This window comes from Lissotriton vulgaris, chromosome 9 (assembly GCF_964263255.1).
Source record: "Lissotriton vulgaris chromosome 9, aLisVul1.2, whole genome shotgun sequence".
Classification (NCBI taxonomy): domain Eukaryota; kingdom Metazoa; phylum Chordata; class Amphibia; order Caudata; family Salamandridae; genus Lissotriton; species Lissotriton vulgaris.
Genome location: NC_141697.1, coordinates 332,090,970 through 332,107,546, shown reverse-complemented (window position 1 = coordinate 332,107,546; position 16,577 = coordinate 332,090,970). Strand labels below are relative to the sequence as shown.

Sequence of the window (16,577 nt, the reverse complement as noted above, 5' to 3'; positions counted from 1 at the left end):
AGTTTCAGGATAAATAGGGGCAAAGTGCTGGAGCTCTACACGTACACGTCTGCCATGCTGGCTGGCTAGCCACGCCCCCCGATGGTGTTCCAGGCTTTGGCGGCGAGGTGGGAGAAGGTGCATCCCCCAGAGCGTCAGCAGCGGATACATGCTGTCTGAGCGAGGGCAAGGTGTGTGGACCAAAGATTTCTGGTTGGTTGGTGGAAGAGTAGGCAGTGGTTCATGTAGACTGGTCCTTGGTTGTGGAGGGCTTTATATGTGTGGATCAGAAGAATTAAATGGCATCTCTTCTGGACCGGGAGTCAGAGCAGGTCTTTTAGGTGCTGGGTGATGTGCGTCCTCTTGGGCAGGTTGAGGATCAGTCTGGCTGCTGCACATGCATGTTAGAGGGTGCATGTACTATGGTGTCGGTGAAGATAACACTATAGCTGTTATTAAGGTCCTCCTTACTTATAAAATGAACTTTTTATTTTTGCTAATAGCTCTGGCCTCATTTGATGAATCAGAGTGAAACATGGCCAACTTTTTTTTGTTATATCCTGAATCGTATCTTGGTGTAAGATTTTGCGTAGAGCAGTCAAGGGAGAGGTAGCATTTGTCGTTGCGGGCAAGTCAACAGTACTATTTCCCATTTTAAGGCTCCAATTAATGTTTTCTCTTTACTACTGCAAAAAAATGCTGAATAAATTTGCACCAAACTTTTTTCTTCTCTCGTCAGATATTTTGGGATCTGCAGATCCTGAGATGCTGATTGACTCATCACCACAAGAAAACTTGTTTGTGGATGTCACATTATGTTGCAAGATATTGGAGAATGTGAAACTCCAGTATTTTGTAAAAAAAAGTGTGGGCATTCTATGCCCAAAGTAGCACCTGACCCCTATAATTTAGGATCCTAAATTGGCAGACTCTGGTCTCAAAATAAATAAAAATAATTTTGCATTGTGTGATTACATAATCTAGTCATGATGTGTGGATCAAGCAGATCTGTGTTGATGTTTGTGTATACCTGAGAGGATAAAGATAGACTCATTCACAGATCTTAAAATGAGACCTGCTGTGAGAAATTGGGTTTTTGGTTGACTGGGGTGTGAGCCTTTATCAAGCAACGTCCACAATCCCTTGAGGGTGAGCCACAAAAAGTCACTGAATTAACCAGTGCCAGTCCCTGGGTAGCTTGGCAGTCTGTCTTAACTTAGAGGCAATATGTAATGTATTTATGCAGCACACAAGCAGCAATAAAGTGAAAATGCAACACCAGAAACATTCCAAACCAATTTAGAGCAATGGAGTAAATTCTAATAAATTATTTGACACCAAAACATCAAAAATCCATTCAGTAGAACTGGAGTTATGAATTTTAAACGTTTTTTGTGGAAATTAGTGCCTAAAAGATCAAAACGCCAATTGTGGATATCTAATCACGTGAGACGGTGTCAAAGTCAAAAAATATGGCCGACCTCAATGAAGCACGGTTCAGATACTAGAAGTGGATTGGACCCGGTCAGCTCTTACCTTCGGACTTAGAAGAAATTCTGAGAAAAAGTGCCTGAGAAGGTAAAGTTCAGCGGGCAAGGCTGCAGGAGGGGTCCGAGGAGGGAGTGTTGTCATCGGATGGCCTTGGTTTGAAGCTGCAGTGAAGATACCTATGTTCGGACTTAGTCGCCGAACTGGAAGTTGAAAATCTCCAGTGGGATGAGGCAGAGGGCGCAGTAGCTGCAGACAATTCCATGAGGTCGGATACCCTTTAGCATACTTAATTTAGTAACCTGGAAATTGAAAAATCGCCACTTTTACATTTGTTTGGTCTCTCAATTACAGCTGCCTCTTGACACTGTTTCCTCCTCACAGCCATCCCTCACTTCAAAGCATAAAGCCTGCAATCTGTCTATACCGGGACTTCCACAGATGTTTGTCCTGCCGCTCCAGTACTCCATACACAACCCCACCTCAGAGAGCAGACGTATTGGTCTGTTATATGTGATGCTTCTGCAACATCAGAAAAAGCAGTGCCAGCCATCTTGTATTTCTGTGAAACTTGGACATGGGAGTCTACTTTTGTATAATGCCTGCTCGCCATCCACTATTTCAGTGAGAAGCCGGTATTGCGTGGTTCACCGCTGCTTCTGCCTGCTAGAGCTTGTCTTAGATTTGCCTTTGACCAACAGGAGTGCTACACAAATGGATCCTTGGCTGGAGTTCTGCCCTGAAGCATCCGGTGATCAACCAAGCTAGCTACACCCAATAGCCTATTTTTATATCTCAAATGGGCCCATTTGTAATGGTTGCTTTTTACCATACAGTCGACCTATAGCACAGGTTTAGATAAATAGGTGTTTTACACTGTTCCTAAATCATAAACGGAACCCTACAAATTAGCAACTTATTAGCAAATCTCACTGCTCCAAGGCCCTGAAATGGTGTTTACCGGAGACACATTCTATAGGAACATGTTAAAAATGTACTTTCTTGGTGAAAGATTTCTGTTTGCGGCCTTTTAAAAAAAAAAATAACATACAACACTGCTGCTTTCTCATGTTAAGTATCTGCATGTTTCTATGAATAAATAAAACAACGAACACCCTTTAAATATTCACGTCTCTGAGAAGTTTATATTTGCCGTTAAAGGCATTTTAGCAAAATGCCAGTAATTTCACTGCCGTTGTTTGTTGTTTTCTGCAATTTAGCGGTGTTTGTATTTCAGGCATATTAAACTAAGTGCTATAAACCACCTAGTCAAGCAAAACCAGCCGCCTCTATAATGCATGCTCTGGCTCCTCATGTGCTTAAAAGAAACAATATTTTACAGCAAATTGACATAATGTTTTCTGAAGTTAAGTGAAAGAATTAGATTTAGCAATTAAATTAACTACAAGAATGTTCTCGTACAATGCATACCACCAATGGTTGACTGAGGTGCATGGGCGTGGATTCACCAAAATACCAGGTGGAGCAGAAGTGACACCACACACCCTTTGGCCACATTTTTTTATGGGAGGGGGAGTTTTAAATAGCGCGAGCTAGACCCGAAGGCGGACACATTAATTTTTGTTAGGAATGGAGAGATTACGTGATTTGCCCAGAATAACAGGATGTTGAGCGTCCCTGCCAGGACTCAAACCCGGTTCCCCAGCTCCGAGGTCGACCTCCCTAGCTATTAGGCCACATCCTCTCACATGAAGCGACATCATATGACCCTTGACTCTGAATCCTGAGAAGTGACACTAGATGACGTTGATCCTGATTATATCACCATAATTGGTGTCACTGAAGCCTAATCTGTTCCTCAGAGTGAAAATGTGTTGATCAATCAGAGGGAAATGCCCAAAAGAGAGATGTAGGATGACCACCGGCATTAATTCATATGGACCATATGTTTAATAATAACTGTTCTTGGTTTGATTTACACATCACGGTTTGTGCAAGTATAGTTTTTTATATCCTCAAAAATGAAACATGGAAACAAGTTTAAAAACTAGATAGGTTTTTTCTCATTTGTTTAACTGTCCTGGCCCTTGGTCCCCACCCTGTTTACCTGTGAATTTCCCACGTCATTTGAGAGCTAGCTATTTTGTCTGTTGCCCGATGGAGCTACCTGGTTTAGCTATAGGGGAGACAGGTTGGGGATTCCCTCCTTGGACGTCACCTGCCCAGTCGGTCTTTAGCCAGACTTCCTTTCGTCTCTCCTGTTGTCTCTTCCCACTTCCTCCCTCTATTTATATCTCTGCTTCTCTCCTCTCTCAATGTATTGAGACTGAACTATTCTGTCTGATGCCCGATGGAGCTACCTGGTTTAGCTATAGGGGAGATGGGCCGTGGACTCCCTCCTTGGTCGTCACCTACCCAGTCGACCTTAAGACAGATTTCATTTTGTCTCTCCTTGTTTGTCTCTTCCCCTATCCTCCCTTTTCTCACCTTCCCTGTTCCCTCCCCATTTCTCTCCATTTATTTTGCCCTCCATGTTATTTAAATGTTTCCCATTTAGACCTAGATATTTGGCGAAAGCCCGGTGGAGCTACCTGATAGCTATAGAGGAGATGGGTGTTGGGACTTCCCCCTCGACCGTCACCTACCCAGTCGGTCTTTGGACAGACTTTCCTTAGTCTTTCTGCCGTTTCTCCCTCCCATTCTGTTTTTCTGCGAACCTCTTCCCTTGACACCTGAGACCGAACTACTTTGTCTGATGCCCGATGGAGCTACCTGTTTTAGCTATAGGGTAGATGGATCGTGGATTCCCTGCTTGGTCGTCACCTACCCAGTCGGTCTGTAGACAGACCTCCTCTCGTCGCTACGGTTGTCTCTTCTCTTATCCTCACGTTCTCACCTCACCTACCCCCAACTTCTTTTCTCTCTCCTTTCTTTCATCTCCTAATGTATTGCTGATTGTTTGATGTAACGAGTAATTGTTGATCTTTTTCTGTTATACTGTTAAACCACACTCTTGCACTTCCTTTCGTCCCTACTGTCGTCTCCTCCCGCATCTTCCCTCTATTTATGTCTCTCCTTCTCCCCTCTCTCAATGTATTGAGACTGAATTTTTCTGTCTGATACCCGATGGAGCTACCTGGTTTAGCTATAGGTGAGATGGACCGTGGATTCCCTCCTTGGTCTTCACCTACCCAGTCGGTCTTTTGACAGACTTCTCGTTGTCTCTCCGTACTGTCTCTTCCCTTATCTTCCCTTTCTCACCTCCCCTTCCCCTTCCACTACTTTTCTCTCTCTTTTCTCTCCTCTCCTAATTGTATTGTCTATTTTTTGGGGGGAATTTATTGTGTAATTGTTGAACTTTTTCTGTTTCATTGTTGATTCTCATGTAAAGCGCTCTGACACCTCCGGGTCTAGCCAGCGCTATATAAAACGCTTTAAATAAATAAAAATAAATATGATGTATTCTAAAGAGTGTGCAATATACTTCTGAATATTTTTATTTGACCTTACTGTAAGTGCAATGTCCTAGTGGAAGCTAAACATGTAACCATTGCTCAAAGATGCACTGTTTAACTTGTTTTCATTGCTCTGCGTTTGCCACCTCTGCAACCTGGGGTCGCAAGAGCAGTACCAGGCGTCTCAAGCCAGGGAGTAATAGCCTCTACCTCTGGCGACCCCTAAATGACATCTATGCTGTGGTGCTTTTGGGTAAAACATATATTATTTTGGGCTACAGAATGTAAAGATTGTCGACTAGCCAACAAAAGTAGCCATGGCTTTTATGGTTGGTGCAAAACCTGGGAAAAGGAAAAACCCTCATGTAAATGCAGTGACAGATGATACGCTGTTTTTAGGTCTTGCCAATAGGACCTTTTTATTGTCAAAAACCTATTTTGTAGATTACCAATACTTAGAGCGGGGTTTAAGTCAGCCCATTGATATTTGTTGGGCTTCTTGTCAAACTCATTTGCTTGCTTCTTATTTGATGGCTTTCCTTCCTCCTCTTTTGTTTGTCCCTGCCCTGGAGCATTAGTCTTTTACATCTTTTTGATTGGATGAGTTCTATCCTTCCATAGTTTAATGCTGTAGTCTTAAAATGTATTTGTGTTCTTAAAACCACAAGGAAACTGCAGTTATTTCTCCCTCCTGAGACCTTAAAGGTTATTCTGGCAGTGGTGACCAGAGCAAGACTAGATTATGCTAACATTATATTGGCCTTCCCAAATGCGACATTGCTAGATTACAAATAGTTCAGAACGTGGTGACCCGACTGGCCTTTAAGACCTCCCCCCATGGAACGCTCAATACATTTCTCCTGAAACAGCTACATTGGCTACCTATTAAACAGCGCATACACTTTAAAACGTGTTCTTTAGCCTTTAAAGCCCTCCATGGGCTGGCATCAAAATTTGTAGCCAAGCAAGGTCCTTCCAAAGATCTTCACTCATCCACAGCAAATCTATTGGCCATGCTGAAATTTTGTAAAGTAAAGGTTTCCTGTGCTGGCACCTATTCAATATAATTCCCTTCCGCCAGACTTACGGTCACTTACTGACCTAATCACTCTCAGGAAGGGCTTAAAGATATGTCTTTTCAATACAGCCTTTGACCAATAGTCCTAAGCGCTATTCTCTTCTACATGTCACTATTCATGCTTAAGTCAGTGCCAAGAAACCTATGGGTTAACATGTGCCCTATAAGCACACTTAACATTAAAATTGTTTTAATAACTGTTATTCTGCTTGCACTATATACAGCCTGAGCTTCATAACAATTATTTACTCTCTTCTGATACTAAATCTTGTTTTGAAGACAATGTAGTTACACCTAACCTATTACGTTTCGCATATGAGAATGTATTAGTATTTGTCTAACCAAGCATATTTATCACTTCATATGTTGACCGGGGTAGCATATAACCACAACATTTGATCAGCAGATTTTTAGTTACTAAATATGTATATTCTTTATTGAATGAGCGACCAAAATTGCCGTCAAAATTATCAAGAACAGCTCAAGGCTGGCCTCAGGATAAACAATGCCTATCTGATCTCCAATTTGGTTTCCGAGCTAGGTTGGGCACAGTATCTCAATCTTTACCTTTTGATGAACAAGTATACTAGAGTGGAGCAAGGCCACCTATATTAGGCCTGTATGGATCTCAGCTCGGTCTTTGATCATGAAAATCGGTCCAAATTATTAAACATCATGACCGTTTTGGCGTCTAATGAGAATATTGTGAGTTTCCTGAGACAGTTGCATCTTGATGTCACTGCCAGGGTCAAATATGGCCCTAATAGCTAGACCACGGGTGTGTGCCAGAGTTGTGTGATCTCCCCTTTCCTTTTCACACTCTGTATTAATGGCTGAGAAAAATATCTGAAGTGGTGCTGATGGCAAGGACCACAAACGTTCTACATAGAAACTATTGGATCAGTTTACCATCTTTATGGCCCACTTTGACCGTACCATCAATCGATTGAAACTCATAAAAGTCTGTGGACCCAGAGGAGCCAAATCTAGAGCTTACAAGGTCAACAATATTAAGATAAGCTCAGTCTCCTCCTTCCCATTTCTGAGGGTTCTATTTGATGATCTTTGTACATGAAAACCTATAGGCAAGGTTAGGAATGCCAAGTTTGCAATACGTTTAGGTTCTCTTCTAGATTGGGGGTAAACCACCTGAATGAATGAAATGGTGGCCGGTTATAAAATCAAATGTGCGCCAACATCCATATATGGTGTTGGTCTTTGTGGCTCCATATCTCAACCGGGTATCTATCAAGTTGGGAATATGTTTCTTATATTCTAAAATGTTATAGCCTGCCTAGAAAATGCTTCCTTACACCTTGTCCCGGGGGCTCAGGAAGGATTGGAGGTTCGACCACTGGAGTGGGAGGGGCCGGTTCAAAGAGAAACACTGGATCCTTGATTAAAGGTTTTAAGGAGGGCTTTATTGTTATATATGTTTTCTTCATGAACAGGTAAGTAGTCTTTAGTCTCTGGGTTTCGCTGAATGCCGCGGTGCCTTCTGGTCGTGGAAGTCTTTATCTTGATACGTCTCAACAACAGGATTCCACGTGGTACCGGAAAGAAAAGGAAATCAAGAGAAGGCGAATTACTGCCTGCACTCTGGTTGGACACATACAAGGACCGGGAGTGAGGGACACGCAAACCCCGTGAAGTGCTCCAATTAACTATGGGAGTGACGGAAGGTGCTCGTGCTCAGGTAAGGGTTTGGTTGCAGGAAGTGTTACGCCGGGGGCTGTCTCCGCCTCCCAACCCAACCCGCGACCCGGCCCCGTACCTCTTTAAGCCACGCTCCTCCCGTGGGCGCGTGGCAGGGCGACTCGTCCGACCGTTGGCCTCCTGGCTTGTCGTTTCCGTCTGCTTCTCTTCCTGGACTTGGTTCCGTGCTGCTCTCCTCCTCGATCTCCTCCTCGGGGAAAACGCCGTCCGTCTTCGATGCCGTGCTTCCTGCTTTTGTCGTCACTAGGGGCGTGACTCCACAATCCCAGCCGTCGGCCTTAAAGGAGCCGTATACATTCACACCTGATGGCCATTCCGTGTCGGGGTCTCCTTCTTCCTCATGCCACGTAGAAGTCTGCGGCTGTTGAGACAAGACGCAAGGTGAAAGGGGGGTGGCGCACCACCAGTCTTTAAATTCAGATGTCTCTTGACAGTCAGACCCGTGACACACCTCCCCCCCTGGCATCTCCCGATCGGGGAGAGGAAACACCCGGGATAAAAAGTCTGCATTTGCATTGTCTCTTCCTTTGCGGTGTTGCACAGTAAATGCATAGGGTTGTAAGGACAGAAACCATCGCAACACCCGGGGGTTGTGGCTACTGTTTTGATGCATCCATTTCAGGGGAGCGTGGTCTGTGTGTAGAACAAAGGGCTTGCCCTCCAGGTAGTAATGCAATTTGTCAATTGCCCATTTGATTGCCAAGGCCTCCTTTTCGATGGTAGAGTATCGGCACTCCCTGGGGAACAATTTCCTACTGACGTATAGGATCGGATGTTCAACGCCCTCTTTGACTTGTGATAGTACCGCACCTATCCCCTGATTAGAAGCGTCTGTGGACAACACAAATGGTTTGCTGTGATCCGGTGATATCAAAACAGGAGCCGTTGTCATCGTGGACTTAAGACGGTGAAAAGCCTGTGAGGCCTCTCTCGATGGGATACTAAATTCCTTGGCCTTGACGTCTTTGCGGAGCAGATTGGTTAAGGGTGCTGCTAACTCTGCAAAGCCTGGAATAAAGCGCCTGTAATAACCCACCAGGCCAAGAAAGGCTCTAAGGTCCCTTTTGTTATCGGGGAACGGAACTGCTGCTATCGCTCTTACTTTTTCGCTTTGGGGAGCGATGGTTCCTTCACCCAACACGTAGCCCAGGTATTTCACACTTTGAAAAGCTGCTCGCGATTTTCTTGCATTGATGTGTAGACCTGCTGTTTGTAGGGCTTCCAGAATGGTTTGTAAGTGTCTCAAATGTTCCTTCCAGTTCTGACTGTAAATGACTATGTCATCCAAGTAAGCTGAACTAAAGTGTGAATAAGGTTGTAAGACTTTGTTCATCAGGCGCTGAAATGTTGCCGGGGCGCCGTGTAATCCGAAAGGCAGGACGGTAAACTCAAAAGCACCTTCATCGGTTACAAATGCTGTTTTCTTTCTATCCTCCTCCCGAAGGGGGACCTGCCAATACCCCTTCGTGAGGTCAATGGTGGTGATAAATTTGGCGTCTCCAATTTTTTCAATCAAGTCATCGACTCGAGGAATCGGATACGTATCAAACTGCGAGACAGCATTTAATGCACGAAAGTCCATACAAAACCTTTTTGTGCCATCAGGTTTTGGAATTAGAACAATCGGGGATGACCAAGGACTCTGTGAAGGGCGTATGACTCCCAATTCGAGCATGTCCTGCACTTCTTTCCGTACAATCTCTTTTCTTGCTGCTGGAATTCTATATGGCCTTTGTTTTACCACTTCCCCCGGAAGAGTTTCGATGCAGTGCTCTGCTAACTCCGTCCTTCCTGGTAAGTCGGAAAACACTGCTGTATACGGGGTTAGAGTCTCTGTTAACTCCTGCTTTTCCTGGGGAGTCAGCTCGGGGTTCACCACCAACTGTTCTAGAGTAGAGTCATGTCGGACATCCATCTGCCCTACGAATTGTCCCACCCGGGGTAGGGGTCCCAACCACTCTTTCAAGAGATTGATGTGGTAGATTTGTGTTTTGTGAGGGGCTAATCGGAGTCTATAGGTAGTGTTTCCGATTTTTTCCGTGATCTGATATGGGCCTTGCCACTCATGCTTATTCTTAGTACTGATGGAAGGCAGTAGCACTAGAGCCCATTTTCCTACGTCCAGGGATCTTAGTCTTTTACCTTTATCAAAAGATTTCTTGTATCTCTCATGTTGATGCTCCATGGTTGTATAGGCGAGTTCTCTTAATTTACCAAGTCTAGTTCGGAGCTGAGAGGTATATTCCAACATGGATTTTTGCTCCTGGGACGTTTCATTTTCCCACATCTCTTTGGTGATGTCTAGGAGACTCCGGGGCATCCTCCCATACAGTAACTCAAACGATGAGCATCCTAGGCTGCTTTGCTTTTGGGCTCTTATCACATAAAGGGCGATAGGTAGGAGCCGATCCCAGGCGGGCCCTTCCGCCGTCAGCATTTTCTTTAGTGTTTGCTTCAGAGTCTGGTTGTATCTTTCCACCAAACCATCAGTTTGGGGGTGATACACCGAGGTTTTCAAGTGTTTTATGTCCAAGGAGGCACACACCTCCTTCATTAATTTTGAGGTGAAGGGAGTCCCCTGGTCGGTCAAAACTTCTTTAGGAAAACCTACCCTACTGAAAAGTTCCACAAATTTTTCAGCGATGGCCGCTGTGGTAGTGTTCTTTAAGGGAAAAGCCTCCACAAATCGCGTGGCATAGTCCACGATTACCAATGCATATAGAAAGCCTCTTCCCGTCTTTGGTAGGGGCCCTATCAGATCCATGCCCACTCGCTCGAAGGGGACACCAATTAAGGGCATCCTTTGTAGGGGGGCAGCCGGAGGGCGCTGTGTGTTTCTACGTTGACAGACCTCGCACCGGGCACAGAATTCTTGAACATCTTTGTAAATACCCGGCCAATAGAAGTTGCGCAGGATACAGTCAGTGGTTTTTTCCTTGCCGGCATGTCCTGCCATCAAGTGGGCATGTGCAAAGAATAGCACTTGTTCTCTGAAAGACTGGGGAACCAATAGCTGCATCTCTGCTTCTTGGTTGGCTTGTCTGTATAACAAATCGTTTTTGATCAAAAAGCGGGGAAATACTGTAGAGGTCTGATTGTCTGAGCTATGTGCGATTTCCCATGCGTTGAAAAGGGATCTGTCTTCAGTCTGGGCAAATCTGAAACTGCGATCAATAACCCAGGGTTCGGGGGACAGGTAGGATGGTATATGCACCCCACTCCTGGTTGTGCAAAGGTGTTCCTTAAATAGGGACAGGAATTCTGGATTGTCGGTCCCCAGGATCATATCTTCAGGCAGGGAATCAACTACCCCTACGCTAACAGTACAGGGGTCCCTATCCTGCGGTGTTAGAGTGATGTAGGCCATGGGGTAAGGCTTTACGTCCCCATGGACGCACCTGATATATACGGGAGTTTTATGATTCATCTGGTCCGGGGTTACGAATCTGGACTGTACCACAGATTGCCTGCACCCTGAGTCTAACAATGCTTTCAATTGGAACCCATTCATCTTTATACTCACGTAAAACGTGCTGCCCATTTCGGCGGAATACATCACAGTCCGGGGCAGGTACCCCACCTCCATGGGTTCCTCATGGCTCTTCCTTTTGGGACACATCCTGGCTATGTGGCCCCACTCGCCACATTCGAAACACTGAGGTCCTTTTGTTGGAGGAACCATCATACCGGGAGGTCTGTAGGGTCGGGGAGCCTCGAGTACTGGTTTTGGCCTTTTGTCCGTTTTGATGATAGGAGTACCTTTGGAGTTTTTTTCTGGCTCCCACGGTATAGACTTGGGTTGCGCCCTGGCATATTGGGATGCCATCTCAATGGCTTGTTCTACTGTCAGGCCTACATGCTGTTTGAGCCAACGCTGGGTCGCATATGGTAACGCCTCCATAAACTGCTCTACGTAGATTTTATTCAGTATTTCTTCCTTGGTACATACATCAGGGCGAAGCCATTTGTCAGCCGCCATTTTTAGCCTGAAGAACAGCGTTTTCGGGTTTTCCCCAGGAACCCCTTTTTCTTTTCGGAAACGGACCCTATAGGCCTCCTGGTCCAACCCTAGATGGTCCAATATGACCATTTTAATAGTCGTATATGGGGTTGTCCCCAGGGGATTCGCCGCTTGATATGCAGATTGGGCTTCGGCAGTCAGGAGAGGGGCGAGAAAGAACGGCCATTTTTCTTCGGGCCAGCTCATAGCCCGAGCCGCCCTTTCAAAGTTTACCAAAAATGCGTCAGGATCCTCACCGGGTACATATTTTTGGAGGGCCATCCCTGACGGATGTGGCGTGTGTACCCGTCCTTCGCCCGTGGCCGCCTGTTGGACAGAGGGTATGGACTTAAGACCCTCTACGTGTGCGGTCATTGTTTTAGTAAAAAGTTCTCGGTCCGCTTGAGCAATGGACAGCTGGTTCTCCACGGCCCATCCTAACTTCTCCTGCCCTTTTATGAGGTGGTCGATCAGGGTCTCCATCTTGATCTCTCTGATGGATGATGAAGCAGATCCCACTTCTGACACCAAATGTCCCGGGGGCTCAGGAAGGATTGGAGGTTCGACCACTGGAGTGGGAGGGGCCGGTTCAAAGAGAAACACTGGATCCTTGATTAAAGGTTTTAAGGAGGGCTTTATTGTTATATATGTTTTCTTCATGAACAGGTAAGTAGTCTTTAGTCTCTGGGTTTCGCTGAATGCCGCGGTGCCTTCTGGTCGTGGAAGTCTTTATCTTGATACGTCTCAACAACAGGATTCCACGTGGTACCGGAAAGAAAAGGAAATCAAGAGAAGGCGAATTACTGCCTGCACTCTGGTTGGACACATACAAGGACCGGGAGTGAGGGACACGCAAACCCCGTGAAGTGCTCCAATTAAATATTAGAGTGACGGAAGGTGCTCGTGCTCAGGTAAGGGTTTGGTTGCAGGAAGTGTTACGCCGGGGGCTGTCTCCGCCTCCCAACCCAACCCGCGACCCGGCCCCGTACCTCTTTAAGCCACGCTCCTCCCGTGGGCGCGTGGCAGGGCGACTCGTCCGACCGTTGGCCTCCTGGCTTGTCGTTTCCGTCTGCTTCTCTTCCTGGACTTGGTTCCGTGCTGCTCTCCTCCTCGATCTCCTCCTCGGGGAAAACGCCGTCCGTCTTCGATGCCGTGCTTCCTGCTTTTGTCGTCACTAGGGGCGTGACTCCACAATCCCAGCCGTCGGCCTTAAAGGAGCCGTATACATTCACACCTGATGGCCATTCCGTGTCGGGGTCTCCTTCTTCCTCATGCCACGTAGAAGTCTGCGGCTGTTGAGACAAGACGCAAGGTGAAAGGGGGGTGGCGCACCACCAGTCTTTAAATTCAGATGTCTCTTGACAGTCAGACCCGTGACACACCTATTTTGAGATTTGCTCAGTTTCGATATTGTATCCTTTCATCCGTTAAACCGGAGATGCACCTTATGACGAGGGACTAGGGTGTTTTATTTGCACCAGTGTTTTTATTTACATGGTTGGTTTGTTGCTACAGTTGTATTTACTGTTACCTCTGTCGTGTTTGAGCGTTTTCTGCCCTGAATGTATTTTTACATGGTGCTGTGTATTTTGTTTAGCTATTGTGTCTTTTATGTTTTTATTACCTGAATAAAGAATGACGATGACATGAGCAACAATCTTCGTGGAATGTTTCGGTATAAACCATTTTTCATACTTTCTAAAATCTCTGTTAAAAACAATTACATCACGTTATACTCTACTTTGTGTCTCTTTGGATCTTTAAGAAACACATACACATTAACATTTTCATGCAAAGTATCTATGTTTTGTCTTATTGCTTCCAGTGAGAAGTCATAAACTCACTCATGACATAACTTGCCAATATTGTATTTTATGGGAAGGTACTTTATTGTGCCTAGGTTCTGGTACACAGCTTTCTTTGGTAAAACTGGAGGGGATCTAACATTTGTGGAATGCTTTCAGTTCTGAGAAATTTCACATTTCAAACCTATTGTTTAGTTTGCTTTGGCATCGAGGGCTACCGGTAACGCCTCTGTAGCATAATTAAGGCTTCAGACACCTCAGTATGCACAGAGCTTATTCCGGCATGAGCGCCTTTTAATTGAATTCAATCTTTTAGATTAATTTGAAACATAGCATTTTTCTATTTTAGGCATGTTCCTATTTTAGGTATGTGTTATACCCTACTTAGTTGTAAAACATGTATTCCAGTCCTGCTGCCTGTAGCTGCTCAGCCAGAGTGTGAGTTGGTCATAGAATGTTGGTGTGCCTGTGATGCGTGGAATGCCTGGCTGTCTGAGTGGATGAGTGTAGCAGTTAGAGATGGGCTGAGCAGCTAGACAGGCTGCTCCTGGTGGGGCTGGTACCACACTAGGCTGGCTGGAGTCAAGTCTGATGTAACATGAACTGAGAGATAATAAAGAAGACTTAAATATACATCCTGGCTCCTGGTGTCTACCTTTATAGGACACAACATATTTTGGCGACGAGCGGACTTGAACCCTGAAGACTCTTGGTACAGCACAGAAACAAAAGGAACTACAAAGAAATTACAAGAAGAAACCAAGAGATCCTACAAGCAACTACATCTACAAAGAAAGTATTTCCAGGCAAGCCCGCGCCAGCTCCAGTGTTCTTCCAACCAACAGCCCCACCGACCAGTGTCATTACCAACTGCCACTACAGCCTGGGAATACTTCAGCCACCTAAAGGATTACAGTGAGTTGGAGGAGTAGTTCAACTACAACCGCATTTGGTGTTCCAGCCACAAAAGGAAGAAAAAGACAATTTGAAAAAGACAATTTTCATTTCAAAGATGGTAAAACTAACAGTGTACAGTTTCTGCACAGAAGGACATTGCAACAGAAGAAGGTTTAAAGAAACGTAGCTCCTGCCCATGGTCTGTCTACATGGGTACAGAGATCTCCGCAAGCGCTTTCCTTTGGTCTTCGCCTGCACAAAGTTAAAGCAATGCTTTATGCCTGTCAAGAATTTCCATCAAAGTGATTGGCTTCTATTTCGACTAAAGTTAGTAAATCTACTTTGCACCAGTCAACCTCTTTGTTTGGACATTTAACGGAAGGTGTCATGATTCCTGTCTGCACTGGAGCAAACGCAGAAACCAGCCCATGTGATTCCCAAAGCACAGGGTGGGCAGTGGACATTTTCTGCGTTTTTCTTCCATTCGAGCCGGTTGATAAATCGGCGTTCCCCAGCCTTACTCTTTAATTGTGCAGGTATCGGGGTAAGCCAATTTACTTAATTTTTACGGTATGTGGCTATTTTAGCAGTTAAACCGCAACCTTCATTTTTAAATGTAGTCTTGTCACGAAACAAGCCATGCACGTGCACTTACCTTTGTTCAGTCACAGGGTCGCATGCAGTCCTCCACCGAAGTTCCCTGTGTTTATGCTTCTTCAGTGTGACCTGCACGGCTGCTTCAACTTCATTGTTGTAGTGTTGGGCCTTAGGCCCACATGGCGCTGCAGTGAAGGACGCAGACACGAGGTAGTGGGTTAGTAAACTGGCCTTGAGCACGTGCGCTCTGCCCCCTTTATTAACCAGGTCACCTGACTCGTGACGCTGGTGGTGGGTGGGTGTATCAGTGTGGGTTACAAATTAAAACAACTAGAACGTGTCCAGCAGGACACTACAATTGTCTGGCCCTTGTGGACGTTTGGTGCATGGACGCACCGTGAGCCACTCTGCAGGAACGTCAACAGCGTGCCACCATCTTGTGGTTGGCGGCCGCTATTGTTTTTCCCCTTTACTGGTTCCTGTCTGCTGCAGAGTTACCGTCCACACAGCTTCCTTTTGCCAACTACGGTTTCTTTTCAATAAAGTTTCTGGAAGTCGACATGAGGGCCGAGGACAATGCAGAATTTTGACGACTTTATTATTATCTGCAATCGTCGATTTTGGCATCTTCTTGTAAGAACCTCCGTTTCATTGATGTCGGAGATATTGTACATGGATAATTGTTCCAACAGTTGCGTGAATGCCTGCTACACGTCGCAACCACGATCTCTGCTACACGTTGTTTTTTCATATTCCGGCTAAAAGTAGTTTTTCTGCCATCAGTTAATATTTGCAAGCAGTGTAATTGTTTTGAAGGTGACTTTAACTTTCTGTATTCTAGCTTTCTGAACATCACATCGGATAGTCGCTGTATTTGATGGTACTGTGATACGTGCCAGCATTCTCCCACTTTTGACACGCAACACTGGTTGACATGGTGTTGTTCCCAACAAGGCATTTCTGTGTGCTTTGCCTTGGTTACATTTCTTTGAGGTGAGGTATTGAAGAATTAACCTCACCATAGACGCTTTGTTTTTATGAGATGCCTTCATGTTGCAATATTAATGTATTTCACTGGGGTGTTCACCAGCATGTCGCATTGGGGCATACCAGTTTTCAGAGGGGCATGTTTTATTACTTTGCCTAGTGTGTTGTATCTAGTAGATTTTCTTCTACAGCATTTTTGTTGTCGTGATGCCACAGTTTTTTTATTTCCTTAAATGGTGGGTCGTCACAGTTGGTCCCGTACCCATAGCATGGGTGCGAGTAACAGCCCTTTTTCACAGTTTTGTTTTGTTACCCCTATGTGGCGGTATGTAATCTCCTCAAGGGGGTTAGGCATGAGTTAGTTCCCATATTGGATCCAGGTTAATCCTTACAATGGGTCTGTATGTTACTCCAATATGGGTGTATGTAACCTCAAAAAGGGGGTTGGACATGGGTTAGTTCCCATATGAGATCTAGAAAAACCCTTACACTGGGTTGGGATATTGTCTTAGTCTCCATTTACAGTTGCGCTCAGTACCAAGGTACATCCCTACACAGGTGTTGCTATGGGTGACGACCCATATACATTTTGTTTCCTTACATTTGGGATTGTT

General features: G+C 45.3%; 2 protein-coding genes across 7 annotated transcripts in view; one reads left to right on the top strand and one right to left on the bottom strand.

Annotated features, from left to right (window-relative positions):
* DGLUCY (D-glutamate cyclase) overlaps positions 1–16,577 on the top strand; it is a 279,618-nt gene that overhangs the window by 194,081 nt on the left and 68,960 nt on the right. The gene's annotated exons all lie outside the window — the stretch shown is intronic.
* LOC147690077 (uncharacterized) lies at positions 7,682–12,337 on the bottom strand. The gene is made up of 2 exons (XM_086937263.1): positions 11,201–12,337; positions 7,682–8,038 (listed from the first exon to the last, which is right to left on the bottom strand). Exons 1-2 carry the CDS (start codon positions 12,335–12,337, stop codon positions 7,682–7,684), a joined length of 1,494 nt encoding a protein of 497 aa, XP_086793389.1.

Excerpts from the sequence above, each read along its gene's own strand:
- LOC147690077 (XM_086937263.1), bottom strand. The coding sequence starts at position 12,337 with ATGAAGAAAACATATATAACAATAAAGCCCTCCTTAAAACCTTTAATC. Across the intron at positions 8,039-11,200 it reads AAATGGGCAGCACGTTTTAC|CCGCAGACTTCTACGTGGCA; the intron begins GTGAGTATAAAG and ends TTGTCTCAACAG.